The 25400-nt window shown below is 28.2% G+C and overlaps 5 protein-coding genes across 11 annotated transcripts; 2 read left to right on the forward strand and 3 right to left on the reverse strand.

Moving 5' to 3' along the window:
• Window positions 1-158: 158 nt before the first annotated feature.
• Mxt (Eukaryotic translation initiation factor mextil) lies at window positions 159-7647 on the reverse strand. 6 transcript variants are annotated; one of them, XR_011802166.1, is made up of 11 exons: window positions 7489-7647; window positions 6345-6463; window positions 6040-6180; window positions 5782-5951; window positions 5505-5700; window positions 5163-5234; window positions 4195-4255; window positions 3821-4109; window positions 3489-3741; window positions 1997-3418; window positions 159-1914 (listed from the first exon to the last, which is right to left on the reverse strand). XR_011802166.1 is itself a non-coding variant. In XM_072020361.1 (11 exons), the coding sequence occupies exons 2-11, from the start codon at window positions 6451-6453 to the stop codon at window positions 1810-1812; spliced, it is 1518 nt and encodes a 505-aa protein (XP_071876462.1). In that variant the 5' UTR covers window positions 6454-6463; window positions 7489-7647; the 3' UTR covers window positions 159-1809. The 6 variants fall into 6 exon arrangements, 5 of the variants coding, with proteins under 5 accessions (XP_071876462.1, XP_071876464.1, XP_071876463.1 ...); XM_072020361.1 differs by having other exon boundaries at window positions 3297-3418; XM_072020363.1 differs by lacking the exon at window positions 7489-7647 and adding an exon at window positions 7033-7120 and having other exon boundaries at window positions 3297-3418.
• Window positions 7648-8895: 1248 nt separating this feature from the next.
• Window positions 8896-13550, reverse strand: LOC139996258 (neuroguidin). 2 transcript variants are annotated; one of them, XM_072020507.1, is made up of 4 exons: window positions 13397-13550; window positions 12268-12793; window positions 11812-12162; window positions 8896-11699 (listed from the first exon to the last, which is right to left on the reverse strand). In XM_072020507.1, the coding sequence occupies exons 1-4, from the start codon at window positions 13403-13405 to the stop codon at window positions 11674-11676; spliced, it is 912 nt and encodes a 303-aa protein (XP_071876608.1). In that variant the 5' UTR covers window positions 13406-13550; the 3' UTR covers window positions 8896-11673. The 2 variants fall into 2 exon arrangements, with proteins under 2 accessions (XP_071876608.1, XP_071876607.1); XM_072020506.1 differs by lacking the exon at window positions 13397-13550 and adding an exon at window positions 12875-13311.
• Window positions 13551-14196: 646 nt separating this feature from the next.
• Window positions 14197-18193, forward strand: Tm9sf4 (transmembrane 9 superfamily protein member 4). Its single transcript, XM_072020504.1, has 10 exons — window positions 14197-14348; window positions 14760-15010; window positions 15070-15216; window positions 15283-15438; window positions 15510-15790; window positions 15874-16092; window positions 16172-16329; window positions 16405-16664; window positions 16773-16956; window positions 17027-18193. Exons 1-10 carry the CDS (start codon window positions 14346-14348, stop codon window positions 17264-17266), a joined length of 1899 nt encoding a protein of 632 aa, XP_071876605.1. The 5' UTR covers window positions 14197-14345; the 3' UTR covers window positions 17267-18193.
• A 247-nt stretch (window positions 18194-18440) lies between these two features.
• Pgap5 (Per1-like protein PGAP5) lies at window positions 18441-20999 on the reverse strand. Its single transcript, XM_072020505.1, has 9 exons — window positions 20248-20999; window positions 20034-20179; window positions 19866-19936; window positions 19648-19788; window positions 19393-19560; window positions 19232-19317; window positions 19051-19173; window positions 18801-18941; window positions 18441-18712 (listed from the first exon to the last, which is right to left on the reverse strand). The coding sequence occupies exons 1-9, from the start codon at window positions 20359-20361 to the stop codon at window positions 18551-18553; spliced, it is 1152 nt and encodes a 383-aa protein (XP_071876606.1). The 5' UTR covers window positions 20362-20999; the 3' UTR covers window positions 18441-18550.
• A 217-nt stretch (window positions 21000-21216) lies between these two features.
• Window positions 21217-25101, forward strand: Mtpalpha (monolysocardiolipin acyltransferase Mtpalpha). The gene is made up of 11 exons (XM_072020502.1): window positions 21217-21395; window positions 21681-21790; window positions 21926-22198; window positions 22282-22532; window positions 22634-23017; window positions 23107-23277; window positions 23378-23600; window positions 23656-23865; window positions 23949-24144; window positions 24221-24423; window positions 24498-25101. The coding sequence occupies exons 1-11, from the start codon at window positions 21323-21325 to the stop codon at window positions 24696-24698; spliced, it is 2295 nt and encodes a 764-aa protein (XP_071876603.1). The 5' UTR covers window positions 21217-21322; the 3' UTR covers window positions 24699-25101.
• Window positions 25102-25400: the final 299 nt, after the last annotated feature.

Consider the following 25400-nt stretch of genomic DNA (forward strand, 5'->3'; position numbering starts at 1 on the left):
AATAAAACTTATAGTGCAAAAAGATAAATTGATTTATTTACATAATAACTAAATGTTCACATACTTACTATTAATAGAATCCAATGATTCAAAATACATCGCATCTAGTTATAGGTGTGCTTTATTTTAAAGTAAAAAAAAGTATAACCCGACGATACTTTATTTTTATTGGTTTATTATTAAAGAGCAAGGTACAATAATATACTATTATATTACTGCAGTTAGTGTTTATAGTAATAAATTATTAATAATTTAAATCAAATAATTGTGTAAATTTGTAATAAATATTAAAAGATGTAAAAACATACAAACATAACGTTCCGTGTGCGTGCAACATAATTTAGTCCCAGATCAAATAAATATTAAATATTCTCCTAATATTTCAAGCCAGAAAATAAAATACAGAAATAACATATTTTACATATTCAAATAATTCATATGTCAAAAGATACGTAATACATAATTTCAAAAATAATCAAAGAAACTTAACAATATATTTGTAATTTATATTCTGGCTAATGAAACATTTACAATACATAATATAATCTATAACTGAAAGGAGACAAGTAATACCATAACAAAAAAAAATATAACTTATTGAAATACAATTTTATATCTAATAAAAAATAATCTTGAATTAATTATAATACAAAATTTGTTATGCAGCATTGAATATTAATCCTATTATTAATTATACGGAAATCGATATAGAAGCAAAAAACTTGTTTTTATCTCTCCATATAATTGATAATATATATTACACAGTATCATGGTTTTAGTATAGAAAATATAAAATCTTGATTTAAGATTAAATGAAATCATTTTTTTTTTCTTTTTTTTTTTGGCTATTATGTCACAGCAGAGTAATTACCAAAATAGTAGTTCCTACTTTAAAAAGGTAGACTAGACTATGTTAAATCACTATTTTGTTACAGTTGTTATATGTAACAAAATATATATTATGCATCAAAAATTGAAGCATTTTTGAATGCTTACATAAATTGCATTCTAAATGTTAAATTTAATTTTATTTACAGTTCCAATCAACAATCATTTGTTAGTAATATTATACTCTTTTTTTCAATTAACAATTTTCCTTCTTTAATTTAAATTCAAAACTATTAATGGAAATGCTATTTTTTAACTTGCCAATATTCAATAATTATGAATTGTATAAGCTATGTTTTATGAGTACCGTAATTTGATCTATATATCATACTAAAAATATAAAAATCGTTTATTGTCTTTCATAAGTGTTTATATGAAGTATTTCAATTCTAGTAGTAATAGTGGTAGTAGTAATAGTAATAATAATAGGAGTAGTAGCAGCAGCAGTAGTAATGATAATAAAGATATTGAAATTTCTTCCATCTACTACAAGATATAAAACAATACATGACTGTACCATTGTAAAATAAACTAAAAATATTGCTGCAAGACACGTTCGATTAATTAGAACTAGACAACGCTTTTTTTAAATGAATTTCACAAATTTGCTGCATATAAGTGTAATATAAAAAAGCATAAATGCTTATTAAAATATTACAATATTAAATTATTTTGAAAACAATTTAAATTTAAACACGCATAACATTTTGAAATATTAGCGGATATCTCGATATTCATACTAGTCATTCTGTATTGCTACAATTAAGTTCGGCAATACATATTATGTTACTCATATAATACCTATTCTTTCATGTCAGAACATTATACCAGTTTAAAAATTTATCACAATACATCGAGATAAAAATCGATGTAAATTAATACATACAATTTCATGGTGATTAAACAATTTTGCAATCTCTCTCATTCTGGATCAGTTTCTCCTTCTCCGATCGTCAATACTGTAACAAGACCAGCAGCTGCCACCTTAGCTTTATATGTCTCCGGTTCGAACCAGCGAATCGGTTCCTGTTAAATAAAAATAAAATTTAGTTGCATAATTGCTAATAACAAATTATATTGTAAGTAACCATTGTAGTTTCTACATTACCTGGATATGATGTTATAAGCGGCATGCTTTGAAATTGTAAAGCAAGTGTTAAATGGTTTATGTAAATGCATGCCATTTTGGAGTAGTTACACAAACGTTTTCTAATATAATTTTGAAGTTAAACAAGAATTTATCACACATTTGTTATAATGTACGTACTACATGATTTTAAAAAATACAAAGTAAAAATGTTTATTATCTTAAAAATCCCATATGTGTTATACAATAACATTCAGTATATAAGTCTTTTTATATAATGTAAAATTTAATACTCTTTTCACATAATATCTAAAATAATAAAAATTGCAATAACGTTTTCTTAAATTCATTTAATATTAATTGCTTAAATTTAATATGCATAGCATACTATGCAATTATTAAACAAATCATAATATTTAAATAATGACATACATGGGAAACGAGAAAATATAAAATTTACATACAATGTATAACAAACACATAACATGACATATTTTCGTTTTTGATTTACATTAGTAATCAAATCCCTAATTCATTAAAAAAATAAATATTTTAGTAATAAAATAGAAGAATATAATTGAAAAAAACTTTTCGTAATTATTTAACGATAGTACATATTATGAGTCTAATTTATTTAATGAAATAACCATATACTACTGCAATAATATTCAGTAATAAACATCAATATATTACTATAACACAAGGGCAAATTATATTGCTTTCAATATAAAAAAAAACCATTATAGGTAACATATAACAAGTTTTACATATAATCACATCTACATAATACTGTCAAAACAATTTTTTTGGTTGAAGCTATTAAATATCACAAAAATCATATTTATTCCAAACTTTTGGTTTAAATATAAATAAATAAATAAATATGAATATATATATTGTATATGAATTAAAATATCAGCCTTGTAATTTAATATTTCCAACGAAAAAAAATATAAGCTAAGGAAAAAAGAGCTTAGAAATCAATTCTAACTGATCAAAGTTAGAAATTATTAGACTTTAGGAATTATGATATTTTTGTGAAAATTGCCTTCCACTAATGGAAAATATTTGTTCTTCTATGCTATTACTGATTCTAATAATGTAGTGAGATTTAATATCTAAAGATGAATATTCCAAAAGTGAAATAAGTAAAAATATAACAGTTATTTTAGCATCAGCACATTTCAATACGGAGAATAAACTTAACTCCAAAATAGTCAAATTAATTTCAAGGCGTTAATCTTGTATCATCTTGCAAGAAAAATTAGTAAATAACACTGTCGTACATCAGGTGATTAGCATTGGTATCACATTGATGTACCTTGCGAACAATGTTTGGACATTCCTTTTGAATACGAGCCCAATCTGCAGGCGGTCGTTTAGCATAAGGGCCTGTTGAACACAGCAACAAAAACTCGTATGTGAGTTCTCTAATTTCTGGAACTAAACAAAGTATTATCAAAATATTATCTTTTGTAGTTGAAAGCTTTCAATAATCACTTAAAATAATTACCTCCCTGAGTTGATGAACTTGATTCAGGTATAATAAAGGGTTTATAAGTTTCTTCACTTTCTGACGTCGCAGTACTATCCATATTTAATTCTCGGCCTACTTCGTTTGTATTATTTGGAGTTAACAATGTTTTCTGTGTACTGGAAGACGAGATCGAAAATGGAGACTCTTCTTCGAAATTGAAATATTCTATACCACTTGTGAAATTTTCAGAATCTCCCAAGAAATACTCGTCTAAAACTAGTTTTGCAGTCTAGCATACAAAGTAATTGTGTTAGAAATACATTAAATAAGATACTTAATTTATACCTTTAAAAAACAAAGATTATTACCCTAACAAGATCGAGATTGCATCCTGTGATCTTTAAGGACTGGTTACCAACTGTAACTGTATATTTATATTCGCCTATACTGGCGTCGTTGGTGGAGAAGCTGTGGAGGAGCGAACTTCGTAAACGAGAGTTTTGTTGCTGATGTTGCAATCGATTACTTTCGTCTGACGCACTACTATTTAATGAGGAGCTAGAACCACCCATGGCTCCTTTTTCTCCTCCACCTTGCTCCAATCTCACCGGCGATGCATTTCGTTGAATCGTATCTTTTATCAAATCCTTCGCGTAACTGACGTAATAATGGATAAAAAGTAACTTAGACATTCCAAGTTTAATATAGAATAGTAAATAATTAAAATTAAAATTGAGCTCACTGTATCTTGTCCTCGGAAGTACCCGTGATTTGGACAAGTCGTTCTTTGGCTCCAGGGTTTACTACAAAAAAAAAAACAGTATGTCAAACATATTTTGTAATATTAATAAAATGTCGAATGTTTGTTATCAATTAAAATTTATTATGTAAGTCTCATTTGCATTGTGGTTAATGTGCAATTTGTCAATGCAAAATTATATATCAAAAGATATCTATTAAATATAAATAATGTCCAAACACTCCAAAACAAATTATTTATGCATTAAAACATTAAAAAGTTTAACATTAATTATGTAAACATTTCCTGTAAAAAGAGATAAGATAAATTTTTAGATATGTTTAAAACTGTAAGCATTTATAAGCAGTAAACAAAATAGTATGAAATGCATAAAACACTGAATAACATTGTAATAATAACATCAAATGTTATTCAACATTTTATACTTACTTAAATGTGATTTAATAAGCTGCAAACAATATGCATACTAATGATAATAAAATGTGATAACAATCAAGACAGTCATACAGTAAAAAAAGATTTTGAGTAATCACACAATCGAATTTTCACAATATCATTAAGTGATTAACATAATAACATATAAAGAAAAAATATTTCATGCAAATAAAGGTAAATGTAAGTTACAACATAAATTATATTCGTGAATGTAAAAATATCACTTGCTATCATAAATTTATTTTACAATGTTGTAAGAACAAAACCCATTTATTTATACGTTTTATTGAAAAGTTTTTCAATATATTTTACTAATGTTTTATATGTGAATGTATAGTAAATATTTAACAAAATATTTAATCATAAGAACAAAAAACTACAATTTATATTACTTTATAAAGTGGATTGATGTAATGGAAATATTAGGTATGTAAAGATATTAAAAAATATATAATTAGTTATTTTTTAATGCGTGAACATGATGCTATTAAGCCATCTGCAAATTATTTGTTTACCTCGCTGGAAGGAGATGATTGTCTGGCTGAGCTCTTCGATCATGTGAACCCGCCGCCCTTTTATTCCCATCACTGTATTTTTGTGCAAATGATTTAGAAGTAGAAACATAATACTTACTACTTACAATAGATGTGAAAAACAGTATACAAAATATAAGATATATCAATAAACAGATCCAAAAATATAGTGCAACGGTAACTTAAAATTAAAATAAACCATTCAGAAATTAAAACAAGTAAGCCGTATTCTACATTATATTATGATGTTTTACATGTATGTATATTTCATCTACAATATACATGTGATTAATATAATTTAAAAAAATTTTAAACTTCTCTTACCTTTACCAGAATCACTGTTACGTATAACAACTTCATCTTTACAGTAGTTTTTTCCAGGGATACGCGTAGGTTTAACAAATTTGCCACTATTTTTTATAACTTCACCAGGTCCTAAAATAGGTGCCACAGTAGGGGAAGTCATTGTTGCCATAGGAGATGACAATACATTTGTAGGTGTGTCAGGAATTGCTTCTGCCTATTAATGTCATTTAGACTTCTTTACAAACCATTCCATTTATAATAAGACATAATATAATAAAATATAAGGATGATATACATTATCTAAATGCGATAATTTCTGTGTATAATATACATCCATAGAATCTGTGTGACGCCATTGCTTGGCTCTTAATTCTATAAGTTCCAGCAGGTGAACCCTAGTCGTCAAATCTAACTTTTCGTCTTGACTTCCATTTCTGATCGCCACAAAAGCTCTGTCCAGCTGATCTATAAATTAAAAGAAAAAAAAATTGAAATTATTAGTATCTTGACCTCACTCTATTTTTTATATTAAAAATATTATTTTAAGCTATACCTTTATAAATAGCTTCTAATTGAGGAGCACAAAGTTTTAAATGATTACACATTGTAATCACACTTATTTGCAGCGTTCGATCATGGAAGCCATTAGTTAGTTGCATAGCAACATTGTCGATTAAGGACACTATGTCCTCCACTGTAAAATATAATGTTTTAATTTGATAAATTATAATAACCAAAATCAATAATTAAAACATTATAAAGGAAGTGAATAAGAGGATAAAATTTAATATACATGTTTTAGGTATGTAATACAATAAATGATATATTATATAAGTATATTAATTAGCAATATATTACCAGTCGTAATCCGCCCATCGACGGTCGCGTGGCGTTGAGCAAGTTTAAGCGGCCGAGGCTTTTCAATTTTCTTGATGGTTCGAGCTCGATTCAGTTGTGTTGCGGCCATTCTCTATAATCTTAAACAAACAAACACAAAGAATAAAAAAGGATATTAAACAGAGTTACTAAGTAGATAAGGATTAAACACAATTTAATGAAATTAACCAATATAGCCTTTATTTCTTTTACATAATTAGAAAGCATAAGTTTCAAACACTATCTTTAAGAAAGCAAAAATAAGTATAGAAGTTTCTAGCCGATTTCTTTTCACACACTGTTGAAAGTCTTCCTAACGCGACGCTACTTCATAATGTAATAAAAGCAAATGATCAATATTTATACAGATGTTGCATTTTTTTGGTAACTTAGTATCATTTTGAGATTAAAGAAGAGAAGGATATTTTATTATCTTAAGTTTAATCGTTTTGTAGAACGTATTCTTCAAAAGTTTCGATATGTAGTTCTGCGCCGCGGGTGATTTAAAAATAACTACGGAACAGAGTGTGGTTTATGTAGAAAATACTAAGTCAATAGCAAAGGAAAAAAAATTGAATATTTAATGTACTAACGTGAATTTTAACAATATTTGCTACAGTTGTTGGAGTTGGTGCGAAAGTAGAGTCTTTACAATAGTAGGTTATTTTACCGTAGCCTACGTAGCGATAAAAATAATTTATGCGGTCTCCATGCGAGCGCCTTTGGTACTTTCGACATCTTGTAAGGCACGTTAGAAGAAGAGGGAAATGTGTAAAGAACAAAGAGAGATAGTAAGCAAAAGAAAGGAGAAAACAAGAGTGGGGGAGGAAAAGTGGAAGGGAAGAGCAAGAAATAAAGGGGGGGAAAAAGGAGAAAAAATATAATGAATTATTTAAATTTTGCAAAGTACAAGACAAATAACATAAAGAAAATTCTTTATGTATACATCGAAATACTGAATTCTATTAAGGTAGGACATTAACATGAACTAACACTGCAAAATCCAAAATTATGAAAGCTAAGGCACATCACGTCGAAAAAACACTTAACATTTAACATTAATCAAATTGTTATATTTAAAGAGTAGTATCTACAATTTAATTTTTATAATTAAAAAGTCACTTACCACCACGTCGACCGTGCCACAGATCAACGACAGGCAGATCGTCTGAAAGAAATCGGTAAGATATGTCGACTGTCGTTGACATACGTTACGAAGGTATACTCAAGTGTCTTAAATTTACAACAGTGATACTAACATGTTATTTAAAATTCACTAGCAGAAGGAACTTAGCTCTATGAAAGCACGATTATATAAACAGGTCTCGACACTCGCTAGAGAAAAGCGCTCAAAATTTGAGTCGTAAAAAGTCAACATGGAAGACAACAAAGTTCTTGTTATTACAAAACAAACAAAGATGCATAGAGTGCCTCTGTTTCTGTCTGGGACATGCATAGCATGTCATGCACGCACAGGACGGAAACCATTTTGCCTTCCATATTGATTTTTCTCGACTCAATCTTCGAGCGATTTCTGCCATGCTTTCGGCCACTTTCAGTATGAGTATCGAGACCTGTTTATATGATCTCAGATGGAGGTTTCTGCGTTTTTTAAACTTTTATGTACAACTTCATATAATAGAAAAAGATAGCCAGGACACAAGGGACAAAAAGTGTCCTTGAACCGATTTTTATCATGCATCATTGTAATGCACCATTCGATAAATCACCAAAAGAAAACATAGTAAATCAATTTTCAGCGCTCTATCTTGACCAGAAGGGTAGTTACAGAGTGAATTTGAATTATCTCTTTTTATCCTATTTTCCCAATTTAATGTCATGCAAAAATTCTGGGTTATTGTAGACACATTAGTGCCGAATGTGCAAAAAAATACTGAAAAATGTAGATTTCGCATAGCAGTTTAGAGCGATCACTGTTTTATTATTATAGTAGTGACATGTTAGCATGACTCATTCTCAACCTTCTCAACCTTATTATTCTCAACCTTAAGACTCAACCCAAGACCGATGGTTTTTCGTGAACCGTACATACTTAGTAGGTAATCGCTAATCTTTTATCTGAAGAGATACATCGGAGCAGGACAATAAAGTAATAAAATAATAAGGTCTTAAGTTGAATTAAATAATATGGTTTAACTTGTTTTGTAATTTAAAGATAATGAAATGCAGGGGACACTGGTAAAATATTGTTTTTCTATTGAAAAGGCTAAGTGGATAGATACGCTTCATTCACGGAGCAACACTTTGAGTAGGTATAAGAATGGGCCAGGTAGGAGATAATACTTTTAATGTCTATAATGATGTAGAATTTTTGTATGTTATTAAATAGGAAAATAAGATAAAAACGGATAATTCAAATTCATTCTGTAACTATTACCATTTTGGTCGAGGTAAAGGGTTGAAAATTGCCTTACGATGTTTTCTTTTGGTAAGCTTACCTTTTGGTACGGTACAGTAAAACCGGTTCACGCACACTTTCGTGCCCCTTATCTTGCTACATCCTTTATGTAAATAAATTATTGACATTGAAAACATTTTATTCAGTCAGTAAGAAGCATTCTACATGATGGTGATGATGATGATGATGATGATAATGATAATATAATAATAATCAGAATAATCATAATAATTATAATAATATTAATTTATAATAATAATTCATTCATAATAACCATTTGTAATATACAGGTAAATCTCTCTCTCTCTTTCTCTCTCTCTCGTACGCATTCACTTTCGCTCTCTCACATACACTGAATTGTCTTAGTACATAAATTATAGAAAATTCATCAATAAATGAAACATTACATTCTTCAGACTATGAATTAGTCAATAAATCATTTTATACTCGTTTTTGCTGCAAAGATATTTTGTTTCTCCTTTTTTTAGTTTGTTATTCGGCAGCGTTGTTGGATTTGAAGGACTACTTTAAACTCCCTGCCCGCAGTAACGTTTACATACTTTGTGCTTCCTTTGTACATTGCTAAAAAATTCATACCTGCTATGCAGGTCAAAGATAACAAACTCTAAATACTTCTCTTCATAAGGCATAATATGTTCCATTATATTTCACAACAAAATTACCATATCAGTAAATGTGTAAATGAACAATAACACAACAATGTAAACGCAACTGACGCAGTTCTATTATTGTAAATCCATATTTCTATTGATTTGAGGTAGTGTATTCAATGTAACCCTATTACTTTGCTGCTATATGTTGTGTGTGGATATGTGTCTCATATGAATATTTTTTACACCCATACACTTTTACTATAAGTCCAAAATATGTAAAACATATTAGGAAAATTTATCTTTAATAAACAGATGTAATTTAACTGAAATTTCTTCTCTACTTATTGCAAACAGCATGATATTTTTCAATGAGCATTTATAAACAGTTCAGAATGTAGAAATGAAGAATATACACTATGTATATATGTATATATATAAATATACACACACACACACGCACACACACGAGTATAGTATTTAGTATTTTGGACTTACAGTTATTTCAGTTGTAAGTGTGCTTCAAAAATTATCATCTATGTATAAAGTATGAGAAAACTAAATGTCGGGCAAATTTTGAAACCGATTGTAATTTTTCATTAATTATTTTGTGCATGCCATATATTAAACAGGCATGAGATTTTGTAAGTATACCTTGACATCATTAATCAAAATCTTCCCGCTATTCAGTATTCCAACTTCATTACCAAATACGACAAGGCTGCTGACATTAGGCTTGCTAGCACTTGTAAATAATGCCCAGCAATTGTGCTATTCTGTTAGTTTCTTTAACTATTATTTGATGAATAATTTATCACATTTTAATCGTCTTCACAGATTGAAAAAGAGAGGGCATATGTAACATCATGCATTACCAAGTTGGCTCAATCTATGAACACTTTTGTAAAAAATATAACATCTATGGATGGTTGAGCCCTTGGTTAGCATATAGCGAATTAGTACTTTTGAAGGTAATGCGGATCACTTCTGCAGGAACGACTACTGGATACAAATATCCATGTTATGATCTGCATTAAATGTATTTACCATCATTCTCCCTTTATCTTAAAAGGAAACATTTGGGTTTAAAAAGATACCCAAAGTTATATCTAATATTTAAAAAATGGAACCTATTTAAGCATAAGATATGGATGCTCTTTACAATTTGATTGTACAAACTCTTTATTCTATTACAGAAGTGATTTTCGCTCTAGTCTTCGTATATTAGTTTTTCTTTCAATATCACACATACCCCCTCTCTAAGAAACTAAATACAGTAAACTTAAGTAGAAATCGAGAAATTGACAATATTAATTTTGAATTTTGACACATTCGTGTTATCCTTATATTACTTTTAATATAAGTTTAACAACTTAACCAAATCAATCTAAAGTTAAAACAATAAATACAATGCATAAACACATTGTAAAAAATTAAACTTAACATAAAATATGACTCACATCAAGATATAATAGCCTCAACAGTTTACCAGGGGAAAACACAAACGAAACATACATATAATAGTAAAACTATTAACTACTACACTACTCTAAAATAGCGAGAAAATCCTAAGACACGCGATATCGCACGATGAACAATATTTAGAAGTTGCAGAATATTTGCAATTTCTAAAGTCATTTTCCTTATTAAACTTGAATTTTCTAATTTTTGCATTGAATGTCTTGTGATTTTTACGCTTCTGTAACAATTAATTCAATATCATCCCTCCTGCTATGTTACTGGTTTCCTCATCTATAGCTGGAGAATATCTCAAAATAAAGCAGAAAATTTTTCTGCTTTCAACTTGTACGTTTAACTTGCAATTTTAGATCTTGGAGCCGAAATCCATTATTTGATTAATTGTGTCACGATTACACGTAATTTTCTTTTATAAGTTAAGCTCGTATGTACCTTGACATTATTCTTCATGTACTTAATATCGTCAGAATATCGTTTCTTGTGACTTATGGAACATTTCAACTCCACAGATAAAAATTGATTTTAGACAACAATTAAAGATTAAAATCATTATTAACTATAATTATCAATTACACGACCATTAGTATGTCTTATGTAGTAATAAATTACCATCGTGCTATTTTATTTCACTGTTGACGATTGTTGTTTTTATTACTAGTTGTTTATGAGTTATTTAGCTTAACTTATTAACGAGTATTAATGGCATCTGCGTTTGTCAAGAAGAATTGAAGTAAATTTGCATTTTACCTTAATTATTAATGCTGTACGAAATTCAGCTTTTTCAAATTTTTATAAACTCGATTTAATGATGCCGTTTTTTCTTGAAACCTATAAGAAAATACAAATTGTATTGTAAATAAAATACTTCAGTACGACATAAGCATATTTACTAAATTTAAATTTAAATTTTAAATTTAAATAACTAAATTTAAATATTTACTCTTTTTAGCTTTGCTTTTTTTCTGAGCTTTTCTCTTTTTAGCAGATACAGAAGATGATTCCCCGAAAGTTGTAATTTCTTCTCCAAGTGTACCAAGAGTTGTTATTTGGCGACGTCTGTGTTTTTCTTGTTTAGTAACAGGTAAGCGCGTCATATAATTTTCTTCATATTCTATCTTCCGTTTATTTTCTCGACCTAGACTAGCTTGTTTTTCCCCTAAACCGTGTTTATCTTCAATAGGCGCATCTAAATATTCTTCTTTTAACTCTCTTAAAACAGCACCTGATACTGCACGCCTACGAGCTCTTTCTCCTGATTTGCGAATTTTTTCAGCAACTGTTTCATCTCCATCTGCAAATGAAAAATACGAAATATTTAATGTATTATAATTTTCTACTTTAAAATATTATATTACAGCTGTTACACTGTGCATAATATACATTTATAAATACTGACCATAATGTACCGCAGCAAGTTTTGGTGGTACATAAATATTAGATTTTCTTGCCTGTGTTGGTTTAAAACCATCTACTTTACCATCTTGATCACTATCAGATTCTTCATCATTACTATCAAATGCATCTGGATTCGCTTTAAAATTAGTTGGATCATCACTGTTAATAGTACCGGTTACTGCAGTCTTAACAAGTTTATCTATTTGATATTTTAGTTTGTGATCTATTGGTCGGATTTTTTCTAGGACAGTTCTTATTTCAATTAAGCGATCGATTGATGGATCTCCTTCTATACGTTCTCCTGAACATTTTCTCAAAACTACGTAAGTCAAATTAATCAGATAAGAAAGTAACATATGATATTTCATTTCTAGGAAACTAAGACCCTTGTCCGTAGAAATTTCCCCATTTTTGACACGGACTAACATATTGTCTACAAGTTGATTAACTTGTAGAACATTAGCATTCATCTCCCCAAGCAAGCGAAAAGCCTGTGGGAGATCTCTTTGTTCCATTTCATCAATTGCCTGCAAACATAATATTTCATTATTAAAATAACATATACAATTTAGATATACACATTATATAAATAAAAAAAACTTATGTACCCTCATTATTGTCATATTTTGTTTAAAAAGGAAAAAGTGTTTATAAATAAACAATTCACAATGGGATATTCATTCATAAAATATTAAATTTTTATTTCACATGAATTCAAATATCCTTTAAGGACATCACTTAAAATTTCTATATAGTCTTTCACCGTATTTGACACAAGTTCAATATACAAAAATCGTTATGTATTCTATTTATTTCAATATTAATCACATTTTATTTAAAAAATGAAATACGCGCTAAATTCTGTTCGTAAAACTGAAGCGTAACCAATGTTTTTATATAAGTTTCACCCGAAATTTTGTAGAAAGGCTTAATTTTAAGAAAAATGTCGGACCCGTGAATGCACGGGAAAAAAGCGCAATAATCTGCTGCCATCTTTCCTATTTACTAATGGATGACAACGGAAAAAAAAACAATCAAAAATTTCCAATAGACCTGATAGAAAAATGCATTGATTTAGACAAACTGCATGGAAATTTATCAATGTAATATACTTAAAAGTTTCTACTCACCTGTACCATTGTTCTGAAATAAAAATTAACCGAACAGATGCATATCTAAATAACGTAACTTGTAATTAAACGAGTCCCCACGTGGGACGATATTTTCCTTTTCGGGGGTATATTTTTTCGCTCGGAAAAGCTTGATCAAAACACCTTCTATTATGTAGTAAAAATGTTTCCATTTTCTATCAAAATTAAACTTTTATCAACTTATAAATAATCATTTTTACATATTACGAATTTATGATATAGAAACGAAATAGATTAAATTGTTTATTAAGTAATATTTTACATTTATAAAAGATTCACTTCCTTTTCATTTGCAAGGATAAAAAATTGCGGGAATTTTAAGAATAAACACACTAATTAACACTTTCTATATAATAATTAACATGCTAGATATCGTACTGAACATTAGGTATATTATTTCTCACAACTAAATTAGTCATAAATCAGAATAGCATAACATAAAATGATTTAAATAAAAGAATATCTAAAATAAATATTATCGTTTTCAATACGAGCAGTAAGAGCTAGATAGAGAAAAATAAAATTGTTGTACAGGAAAATCATTTTATTTTTATTCCTCTCTTGTATTTTTTTTAAATTTTATCAAATATAAGCAGCCGCTTATGAATATTATGAAGTTCCTCTCGTTTTACCAATTCTATTGGTAAATGTTACTGTTACTATTTACTATGTATTGATAAATACCGTAGTATAAAAAATAACATATGTATATGACCGTGCGTGTACGTGTAAAGTGGAAATAAACCTGCTAGGGAATTTTATAAAGAATCATTCTTGTATTACTTTACCAACAAATGTTTCGAAACAAACTTCATGTTGAAGTAAATTTCATTTTTGACGTGAACGCAGTAGAAACTCTACGAGTAGAGATTAAGAATAACGTAAGGGGTACGGCGTGGCGCGCCTTTAACGAAAACAATATTAAAGAATGGTAAGTATTTTTCGTTTATTATTTTCGTGTGTTTAAAAGTTATTAAGATTGAATACCACAAAATAAAAGTATTTATTGAATTGATGTGGCGGTTCTTTTTCAGTATAGTATTTTCTGTCTTTATAGTATTCGTAAAGTACAATGCCATTAGTCCTGTCAGAAACTTAATTACGCTTTATCACAATTACTCAAAAAACGTTTTAAGGATTAGTGTCATTAAGTTTCATAATTGATTGAAATTGGTAAGACGTATCTTTGGTAGAAGATAATGTGAGCATATCCACATTTGTATTTATAAATAAATCATGTTTCAATTTATTCTATTGGACATATAGTCGTTTTTAAAAATATCAATTATTTAATTAAGATATAGTAAAACATGTACCACATATATTATGTTTCTGTTAACAGGGAAGATTAAAACAAGGCAGTGCAATATTTGTAATAATATCATTATTAATTGAAACAAATGGCTTCTATGTGCCTGGTGTTGCCCCTGTGGAATTTAAAAAGTGGCAAAAAATTGATGTTAAAGCAGTGAAAATGACCAGCACTCATACACAATTACCATATGAATATTATTCTGTTCCATTTTGTATACCAAAAAATGGAACTTTTATTTACAAATCAGAGAATTTAGGAGAAGTATTACGTGGTGACAGGTAAGATTTTCTATTTATCATCATATTCTGAAAAAGTAATTTGATTTATTCTTATATAGAATTGTAAATACACCATATGAGGTATTAATGGCAGACGATATAAGCTGTAGATTATTATGTCATGGACCATCTAATCTTATGACATGGAATGAAGAAGAATCGCAACGTGTTATAGAACGCATTCAACATGATTATACTGTGCATTTGTAAGCATATATTTGCATTATAATTTATATCAATATATAGTTACAGTAATTTTTATCTGTTCTTAGGTTAATTGATAATTTACCAGCAGCAACAAAAAAGGTTCATAAAGATACAAATAACGTAATTGTATATCATGGATATCGTTTGGGTGGTATCATGAATGACCAATATTACATTAATAATTATCTTAAACTAAAATTAAGTTACCATAAATATGGAGAGTTAGTATAAAAAGCATCACTTGATATGTAAATGATGTTTCAAACTATAATTATATTTTTACTTTTCATAGAAATGAATTTAGAGTAGTTGGATTTGAAGTAGAAGCTCGCTCAGTTGATGTAAGCCAACTGAAGTTTGATAGAAATACTTGTATAGTACCCACACATCCTCAAGCAAATCCTCAATTTGTTAATCCTAAAGGAACCAAGCTTCTATTCTTATATTCTGTGGAGTGGAGACAATCTGATGTGAGTTGGGCAAGTAGATGGGATATATATTTGGGAATGAGCGATGTTGAAATTCATTGGTTTTCAATCATCAATTCACTGATTGTAGTCATTTTCCTTTCTGGTAAATATACATCATACCCTATACTTCTAAGTCTTTTGATCACTTTGAAGTTTATATACAAAGTTTTGAATAAAATTATATAGGGATCTTAACTATGATCATGGTTCGAACACTAAGGAGAGATATTGCGCGTTATAATGCTGGTGAAAGTGACAGTTTAGCAGGTTTAGATGAAGCAATTGAAGAAACTGGATGGAAACTTGTTCATGGAGATGTATTTCGACCACCACCAAATCCTCGATTATTTGCCGCTGTGATAGGCAGTGGAATTCAAATATTTTTTATGGCTTTAATCACAATATGTAAGATTCTATATCGTTGTATGAAAGAATACCATACATTACTAATTATTTTTATACTACTTCTCTTATATACCTTTAGTTTTTGCTATGTTGGGAATGCTTTCTCCTGCCAGTAGAGGTGCACTTGGAACCTGTGCAATATTTCTTTATGTGTCTTCTGGTGTAATTGCTGGATATTTTTCTGCGCGCCTTTATAAAACAATGCGTGGTCGAAAATGGAGAAGGACAGCATTACTAGTAAGGACAGAATGGATTAATGTAAGATATAAAGATAATATAAAATTTACTATATTACTATATAATTTATTATAGACGGCAACACTATATCCTGGAATAGTGTTTACTACTTGTTTCTTTTTAAATTTCTTTATATGGGGAAAGCATAGTTCTGGTGCAGTACCATTTACAACAATGTTAGCATTATTATGTTTATGGTTTGGTATATCACTTCCTCTTGTATACCTTGGATATTTCTTTGGATATCGAAAACAACCTTTCACACATCCCGTTAGAACAAATCAAATTCCCAGACAAGTTCCTGATCAGTTATGGTACATGAACCCAATACTGTGGTAAGTTTAAAGAATTATGTATTAATATGTTAAGAAATATGTATATACATATATATGTATATCAATTTCATTATATTGCAAACAAAATGTTTATTATAATTATTACAGTACGCTAATGGCTGGAATTCTTCCGTTTGGCGCTGTTTTTATAGAATTATTTTTCATCCTAACAGCGTTATGGGAAAATCAATTTTATTATCTTTTCGGATTCCTCTTCCTCGTTTTTTGTATACTTGTCATTTCTTGTTCTCAAATATCCATAGTTATGGTCTATTTCCAGTTATGTGGAGAAGTGAGTAATAAACAATTATTTTTAATTGCGTTTATAGCATATATACTTATGTTATTTTATTCGTTATTAGGATTACCGATGGTGGTGGAGAAGCTTTATTGTTAGTGGAGGATCAGCTGTATATGTCCTAGCCTACTCAATTTTTTATTTTATGACAAAATTAGAAATAACAGAACTAATTCCAACACTTCTATATTTTGGTTACACTGCATTAATGGTATTAACATTTTGGTTATTAACAGGTACAATAGGTTTCTTTGCTGCTTATGCATTTATTCGTAAAATATATGCTGCTGTAAAAATAGACTAGTCAAATTAATCATTGATAAAATCAATGATTAAAGAAGGTAACACGTTTCCAATGTTACAAAAAATATTTAATTACTTTAAATTAAATGTATGAAACCAAAATAGTACAATAGTTTCATTTTCGTTAGATTAATCTAATTTGATTAAAAAGATGAGTAGTACATTTACCAAATAATATTCTTAAATATTATAAAATTATTTTGTTTATAATGAAAAATATGTAAAACTTACAAATGAAGAAAAAAGTTCTGATTAAAGGACGTGATGTATAACTTAGTTCATTGCATTATTAATACATGATTTTCTCTTTTTATTGTTTATTACATATCTTAAATAAATATTTCGTTATTATTAAAGTACTTATAATTTATAAAACAGAGTACTGCTCACATTCAGCGAAGAATACACACATTCATATAAAGAAAATGCATAGACTATATTAATATTACTTCCTTTTAACATAAAATTAAAAAATATATAAAAATATTAATAAATGTAATATTAATTATAGTCAATGCTAAATACAAAAATAATATTAGTTTACAATTATTATATTTTTTATTGCAATAAAATAACAAGTTTGCAAGTTATATCTGTAGACATTTGTTACTAGACATGTATGCATCGAATGCATATAATGTAACATTAAGGATGTAAAATTATGTCACTTACATTTGGATAAGTTGAGGTGTATATTTCTCCGTAATGTCATGTCATATAAAATGTTTATTAATTATACGTAACAATTCACTTTTGGACTAATTATAAAGATCTATATTTTTAATTATTCAAGTATTAAGTATGTTTAGTAAATCAGTAATGCTACAGTGTTTTATATATGAGATCTTTGATATTGGCTGATTAAATATATAAGACAGATATAAGTTTTGTACATGTTACAATGATTATATTTGCGATTTTTAATATTCGTATAGTGTGTTATATGTATTTATACACATTTTCCTTTCCAATAGAGTAGTTTGATAAAATAATGAAAAGAAGATTGGAGTATGTAAAGCGAAATAGTATTCAATAATTTAATGGAGTTGAGATGTGCTATTGATCTGATTAATATAATAATGAGAATAAATAATATAAATATTTTATACTTTGAATAGTGTAAATAATATGTAACTAATATTTTTATTTTATATATATGAAGATACACGTAAAAATATGAATAATTTGAGCCTTATATTTTTATGTTTTAGTTTGTTTATAATTATTATTTATAATCTACTTACTGCACTTTTTTAAATTAATACTAATAAATAGAAACGTGTCTTTAATGAAACTTTAAGAGATAATATCGATTTTGTTTCAATCTACATTTTATGATAAAATATATAAATATACACACTACACTGATAATATAAATTTTGATCTCTGTAGATTCCACAGGCATGTAACATTTTGATACAGAATAATTATTGGGGGTAAATACACCCTAAAATATGAATATTACTTTAAGTATGTATATGGTAATAAAATTATGAAGTTATATTAAATAGTTTTTTCAAATGTGTAGAACTTACTAGTAAAAGTGAAGGATTATCCTTATTACGCCAACTGAAAGATGGTATTGTAAATTCTAATATATCTTTTCTATGTATTCTTCTACAACCATGATGAGTGTGACCGTTAATGATCAGTCTTGGATTCAATATATCTAAAAGCTGTAAGTTGATTTTCTATAATCTATCTATAAATTCTATAAATTCTATAAAACTAAAAATCTATAAATTCAATTTTATTGTGATAATCCTTGCAAAATATTTCATGTACTTGCTCAGATGCTTCCTTTGATAAACATTCCCATCGTTCCCTAAATTTGATATCTTTTATTTCATCTGGTGCTTGATCAGGTTCATTGCAAATTTCATCAGACTCACGATACATTGGATAGTGCTATAATTATAGTTCAAATATTACGTTATCGTTTTTATTTTAAGAAACATTTACTGACCTGTAAAATAATTGGTCTGCTGTATCTTGAAATTGCATTATCTTTGTTACAACTACTTCCCATATCTTTAGCACATTTTAAATGTGCTGAAAAATATTTTTATTTATACATAAGCTTTAATTTTCATAATTATTCACTGCTCTAACAAAAAGTAATCTTACTGGCAATTTTATTTAATGCAATTTCTGTAGGACGACATAAAAAGCACCCATCTCCTTCCAGTGCCATACTATTAACTAGGACAAAGTGATTCCCTCTAATACTAACTCTTTTTACACTTGGTGACTTCAAACCATTTACGAATCGTTGATTTAAGTATGCTGTAATACCTAAAGAAATTTTTTGCCAAAAATATCATATTCACTTTATAGTTATAAAAACTATTCATAGTTATAAAAAAAAATATTTTACAATACCGTAATGAAATCCAATATCATGATTTCCAGCAACAACATAAAGATGAGTGTGTTTAGGTACTGAAAACAATGAATGAAATCTTTGTATATATTGGTCAAATTCTGCTGAACTACTCCACTGTCCTTCATCAAATAAATCACCTGTTGTAATTAGAATATATTTATTATTTCAATTTATCTTCAATATATTATATCATTAATATAATTTTATTGTATACCTAATATAAAAATTATGTCTGGTTTATGAAGAGTAACCATAGTTTGGAATGCTCTATACATTTGCCATTCTCTACATAAAGAAAATATTGATTTCAATAGGGAGAAATTACTTTCAAAAATGTATAAAGAATTTACTACTTGTTTATTATCATATAATAAAGTCAAACCTTTTTAATTTATCAAACCAATGTCCATTTTTTGAGCCCAATAAATGAGTATCTGCTATAAACATTGCATGTACCGGAGTTTCTTCTGATGTGGATTCAGTAATTGTTGTATCAATTTTATGTGGTTTCAAAACTGGCCATGCACACTGTTGTGTTAAATACAACATATGAAATTTTTAATCTTTATAATCATTTTGTTATTTGTACAACTTACCTGAATAAGCACAAGGTAATATAGTAAATATTCACAAAAAATAAACACACATGCTAAAGCTATGACAGCTTCAGTTAAATATTTCTTATATGAAAATGTTCTGGTATCTAGCATTTTGTAGAATTGGAAATACTTTAAAGATATGATTTACAAATTGCTGTAAATGCAGTTGTGAATAGATAAATATTATGCATCAAATAGTTTTTTCATTTCAAATGAACATTGAACATTCTTTTCACTGTTTACATCATATATTTAGCATAACAAATATATTCTGTTTCAAATGTTGAAATGTTCTTAAGAAGTAATGTCTTTTTATGTCATACGATATACAAATTCACAAATCCCCTTACCATTTTTACCTGACATACAAAATTATCAATTTAACAGATAGATAAAATTACAATACTAATCCTGTTTGGAATTAAAATTACGTATGACTATCACAGCAATACTTTATTTTTTACAGGTAATCAACTAATTCAAATCAAATCAACTAAAGTAGAAAAACATTTGTATATCGCAGTTCGTAACTGTGATAGTATTTATTTGTAATAATACTTCGAGGATGTAATTGTTTGCGGTGCTACAAACAAGATCTTGATTGTAGTGGTGTAATAAAATAGCCAACTGTTGAATAGCACGATATAATAAAACTATGTACTTGCTAATTAATAAATATTGAAATACAGGCAAGTATAGGAATTAAGTTCATAGGAACAATATTCATTGATATTAAATGATAAAAATAATAAATGTATACATATACAGATACGTTGTTTTGATAATCAATTTTCTTATTAGTATCAAGTAACATGTTCAAGTTTTAATGATATATGAAATAGTTACATAAGAATATTCAAAATTCAAAATTTTTGTCTTATTAATAATTTTTATATATATCAGGATACAGTAAGTTGAGGTCAAAGTCCTTGCAGAGTATAGTAAATACAGTAAGATTAACATCCACATTTACACGCATGCGTAGTTACCGGCGTCTCTACTTTCGCACAGTGATTCCATGTGTAGACTTAAAACTATCTTTTGGGGCGTGTGCTTGTAATTTTGTAAAAACATGTCACAATATAGATTATTAGGTGCTATTGCGAGTTTTTCGCATATTAACAAAAATGTTGTAGTACGAACAGGTAATTATAAATAAGAAAACAAGAATTATATTTTTATATAATCGTATTTATGAACCTTTGCTCTCAAGTAAATTTATCGTAATCTACATGTCACATAAGGTTCAAAATACTTGAAATATTCACATTCATAATAAATACAAAGGAAACATTTATTTATGATTAAGTTAAAGGTTGAAAAATAGATAAAACTTTAAAATGAATATTTATAAAATGGCAAATATTGACTTAAAAGTGACTGCTACAAATGAAAGCTTTAGAATTTATATTTGATAATTTTATTTTTAGCATTATATAAATCAATAAGAGCAATGAGTACCCAAGTAAATGCAAAACATTTGAGATACAAAATTGTAGATAATGTAGCAGTTCTTACTTTAGATTCTCCAGGAGTTAAGGTATATAATAAATACACATATCTAACATATAATTATATTATCTGTCATTAATATATTGCTATATTGTTTGATTAATAGTTTGAAAATAATAGTAGAGAAGATTAATAAAAATAATAAGCATTTTATATAATATAGGTAAACACCGTAAATCGAGAAATAATGGATGAAATTGTGGATGTTCTAAAAACTGTACAACATGATTCTGCTGTAAATTCAGTAGTTCTTATAAGTGGAAAACCAGGATGTTTTATTGCTGGTGCTGATATTACTATGATACAACGTTTTAAGACTTCAGAAGATGGCTATAAAATATCTTCTGATGGTCAAAAAGTTTTAGAGACAATAGAGAAAAGTCAAAAGCCAGTTGTAGCTGCAATCCAAGGCAGTTGTTTAGGAGGAGGTCTTGAGGTATATGATTTAATATGTTTATATACTACTATATTACAATATCTATGGTTTTAATCATACACACTTTTATTTAATTTACATAGGTAGCTATGGCATGTCATTATCGACTTGCTGTAAATGATCAAAAAACTAGTTTAGGTTTACCAGAAGTACTGTTAGGTCTTTTGCCTGGTGCAGGTGGTACACAAAGGTTACTTCAATTAACTTCATTTTCTAATACTTTAGATATGACTCTTACTGGCAAAAATCTTAAAGCAATTAAAGCTAAGCAAGTTGGACTTGTAGATGTTTTAGTAAACCGTCTTGGTCCTGGTATTGGAACACCAGAAGAAAAGTAAGAATTATTAATTTCATATGCATTTGTATGAAATAAACAAAATTTGTATCTCCATTACCATTATATATAAAAAAAAAAAAAAATTGAAATATTTGCAGTACTATAAGATATTTAGAAGAAACTGCTATTAGAGCTGCAAAAGATCTTGCAAATGGAACATTAAAAATCGATCGAAGCCCTAAAACATTGATGGATAAAGTTATGAATTTTGCTCTATCTTATGAGTTTGTAAAAAATCAAGTATTTACCAGAGCAAAAAATGAAGTAATGAAAAAAACTGGGGGATTGTATCCTGCACCTCTTAAAATCTTAGATGTAATACGTACTGGTATGGATAAGGGACCAAAAGCTGGTTATGAAGCAGAGGCTAAAGCCTTTGGTGAACTAGCAGTTACACCTCAATGTAGGGGTCTTACAAGTTTATTCTTTGGACAAACAGCATGTAAAAAAAATCGTTTTGGAGTACCCAAAAGTGCTGTTAAGTATGGATATTTTGATATGCATTACATTGATATTTATATAAAAATAACTAATTCTTTTATAGAACACTAATCTCATATATGTATTTCAGAAAAATTGCCGTTGTTGGTGCTGGTCTTATGGGAGCAGGTATTGTTCAAGTAAGCATAGATAAAGGTTTTGATGTAATTATAAAAGATACAAATGAGGCGGGTTTATACCGTGGTCTTAATCAAATACAAAAAGGATTGGATACTGCAGTGAAACGAAAGAAGTATTCCAAGTTAGTATTTAGCTTTTCATTAAAAATGTAACACACTCGTACGTGTTTAAAGAGCCGCTGATTTGCGAATTCTGTTCTAATTTTAAAAATTAATTTTTAGCGTTCAAAAAGATAAATATCTTTCTCAACTTAATTCCACATTAGCCTATAATTCATTTAAAAATGCAGATATTGTAATTGAAGCTGTATTTGAAGATATTGCGATTAAACATAAAGTTATAAAAGAAATTGAGGCAAATACTCCAGATTATTGTGTACTTGCAACAAATACATCAGCAATTCCTATCACTGAAATAGCTGCTGGTAGTAGCCGTCCAGATAAGGTATGTATTATATATTATTTCTCTAATCTGATGTAATGCAGAAATGTATTTATAGGTGATTGGAATGCATTACTTTTCTCCAGTAGATAAAATGCAATTGTTAGAAATAATAACACATAAAGGTACGTCCGCTGAAACTATTAAAACTGCAGTTGATGTAGGTTTAAAACAAGGAAAAACAGTTATTACTGTTGGGGATGGTCCTGGATTTTATACAACAAGAATTCTGTCTGCTATGTTATCTGAAGCTATTAGATTAATGCAGGTAATACTTTTATTTTTTTTTTTCATAGTTTATATTGTATAGTATAAGAAAACTGAAAAATGTAATGCTCAATGTAAAAACAGGAAGGTGTGGATCCTATAGATCTAGATAGTATGTGTAAAAAGTTTGGCTTTCCTGTTGGAGCCGCTACTTTATCAGATGAAGTCGGCATCGATGTTGGCGCTCATATAAGTGCGCATCTTGTAAAAGCACTAGGTGAACGTTTTAGAGGTGGAGATGTAAATATACTCAGTGACATGGTTCAAGCTGGTTTTCTAGGTACTCAGTCTTTCATTTGTTTTATATATTTTATTCTTTTTATAGATCTATTTAGTGAAATATATGTCATTTTTAGGGAGAAAGTCCGGCAAGGGAATATATATATATGAATCTAATGTTAAGAATAGAAATATGAACCTTGCAGCATTAGACATTTTGAAGAAATACAAACTTGAACCAAAAGGAAGTACATCCGTCGAAGATCGTCAGTTAAGAATGGTGTCTCGATTTGTTAACGAAGCAGTACTTTGTTTAGAAGAAAATATTTTGGCTAATCCGGTAATACAAAATTTCGAACACATTAGTAAATCATTAAATTATATTGCGTTTATTGAACATAAATATTTTTACAGTTGGAGGGTGATATAGGTGCTGTTTTTGGACTAGGGTTCCCTCCATTCACTGGTGGGCCTTTCCGTTGGATAGATTTTTACAGTGCTGATAAATTAGTACAAAAAATGGAAGAATTTCAAAGCCACTATGGTGACGCATTTAAGCCATGCCAAATGCTACGTGATATGGCATCTGATCGAAGCAAAAAGTTTTATAAATAGGAAATTTAATATATTTGTAAGAAAGGTGTTTATATAATGCTAAAGTTTTAAAACTATACTTGAAATTTAAAAAATTTTATATTTGCCTAAAAACTACTATAATATTTAGGAGTACTATATTTTTTGATAAATATATGTGTTGAGATGGTTTTAGTGATTAATATTAAACTTCCTTAAACTATCAATCTAAACTACTTATGTATCTAGTATAAGATTTTTATACTTTATAGCAGGAATATTTTCATAATATATAACAATAATGTTTATTTTTGTAGTATGTAATACGAACAAAATGTACAAATGCGCTCTATTTTGAAACACAAATATACTCTTTTTACTGTTTATAAAATTGTGCAATATAATTTATTAAAGGAAATTTTAATAATAAGTTTTGAATATAAAAGTTTTCTACTCTTTTTCCTTTACGAAGGTAGCGCCAGTAAAGGTTGTGAGTGTGCATTATATGTTAAACAGTTTAATAATGAATGACTGATAAATGTGTACTTACGAATAAATTTATCGCCTAATTACCATTTTTTATTTCCTTCCAATTATGAAAGATGTAGAAGCGGAATTCTTGTTCTTGATGCAATGTTTGGAAGATATTGCACTTTCAGATACATTCTTATTTATGAGTAATAAAATTGAATCTCCATTCATGACATAAACATTTAAGATAAATTTAACCTCAGCAAACTAAAC

Source organism: Bombus fervidus, chromosome 17 (genome assembly GCF_041682495.2).
Source record: "Bombus fervidus isolate BK054 chromosome 17, iyBomFerv1, whole genome shotgun sequence".
Classification (NCBI taxonomy): Eukaryota; Metazoa; Arthropoda; class Insecta; order Hymenoptera; family Apidae; genus Bombus; species Bombus fervidus.

Coding starts and splice junctions, on each gene's coding strand:
- Mxt (XM_072020361.1), bottom strand. CDS start 6,453: ATGGCCGCAACACAACTGAATCGAGCTCGAACCATCAAGAAAATTGAA. Junction 3,742..3,820: donor GCAATCTCGATCTTGTTAGG/GTAATAATCTTT, acceptor TTTGTATGCTAG/ACTGCAAAACTAGTTTTAGA. Junction 3,419..3,488: donor AAGTTCATCAACTCAGGGAG/GTAATTATTTTA, acceptor TACTTTGTTTAG/TTCCAGAAATTAGAGAACTC.
- LOC139996258 (XM_072020506.1), bottom strand. Junction 12,163..12,267: donor ACTTGCTGCGGTACATTATG/GTCAGTATTTAT, acceptor TTTCATTTGCAG/ATGGAGATGAAACAGTTGCT. Junction 11,700..11,811: donor AAAAAGCAAAGCTAAAAAGA/GTAAATATTTAA, acceptor ATTTTCTTATAG/GTTTCAAGAAAAAACGGCAT.
- Tm9sf4 (XM_072020504.1), top strand. Junction 15,439..15,509: donor AGTTACCATAAATATGGAGA/GTTAGTATAAAA, acceptor TACTTTTCATAG/AAATGAATTTAGAGTAGTTG. Junction 16,093..16,171: donor TATGGCTTTAATCACAATAT/GTAAGATTCTAT, acceptor ATATACCTTTAG/TTTTTGCTATGTTGGGAATG.
- Pgap5 (XM_072020505.1), bottom strand. CDS start 20,361: ATGCTAGATACCAGAACATTTTCATATAAGAAATATTTAACTGAAGCT. Junction 19,789..19,865: donor AGACATAATTTTTATATTAG/GTATACAATAAA, acceptor TAATTACAACAG/GTGATTTATTTGATGAAGGA. Junction 18,942..19,050: donor CAAAGGAAGCATCTGAGCAA/GTACATGAAATA, acceptor ATCAACTTACAG/CTTTTAGATATATTGAATCC.
- Mtpalpha (XM_072020502.1), top strand. CDS start 21,323: ATGTCACAATATAGATTATTAGGTGCTATTGCGAGTTTTTCGCATATT. Junction 23,018..23,106: donor GTACCCAAAAGTGCTGTTAA/GTATGGATATTT, acceptor TATGTATTTCAG/AAAAATTGCCGTTGTTGGTG. Junction 24,145..24,220: donor GGTTCAAGCTGGTTTTCTAG/GTACTCAGTCTT, acceptor TGTCATTTTTAG/GGAGAAAGTCCGGCAAGGGA.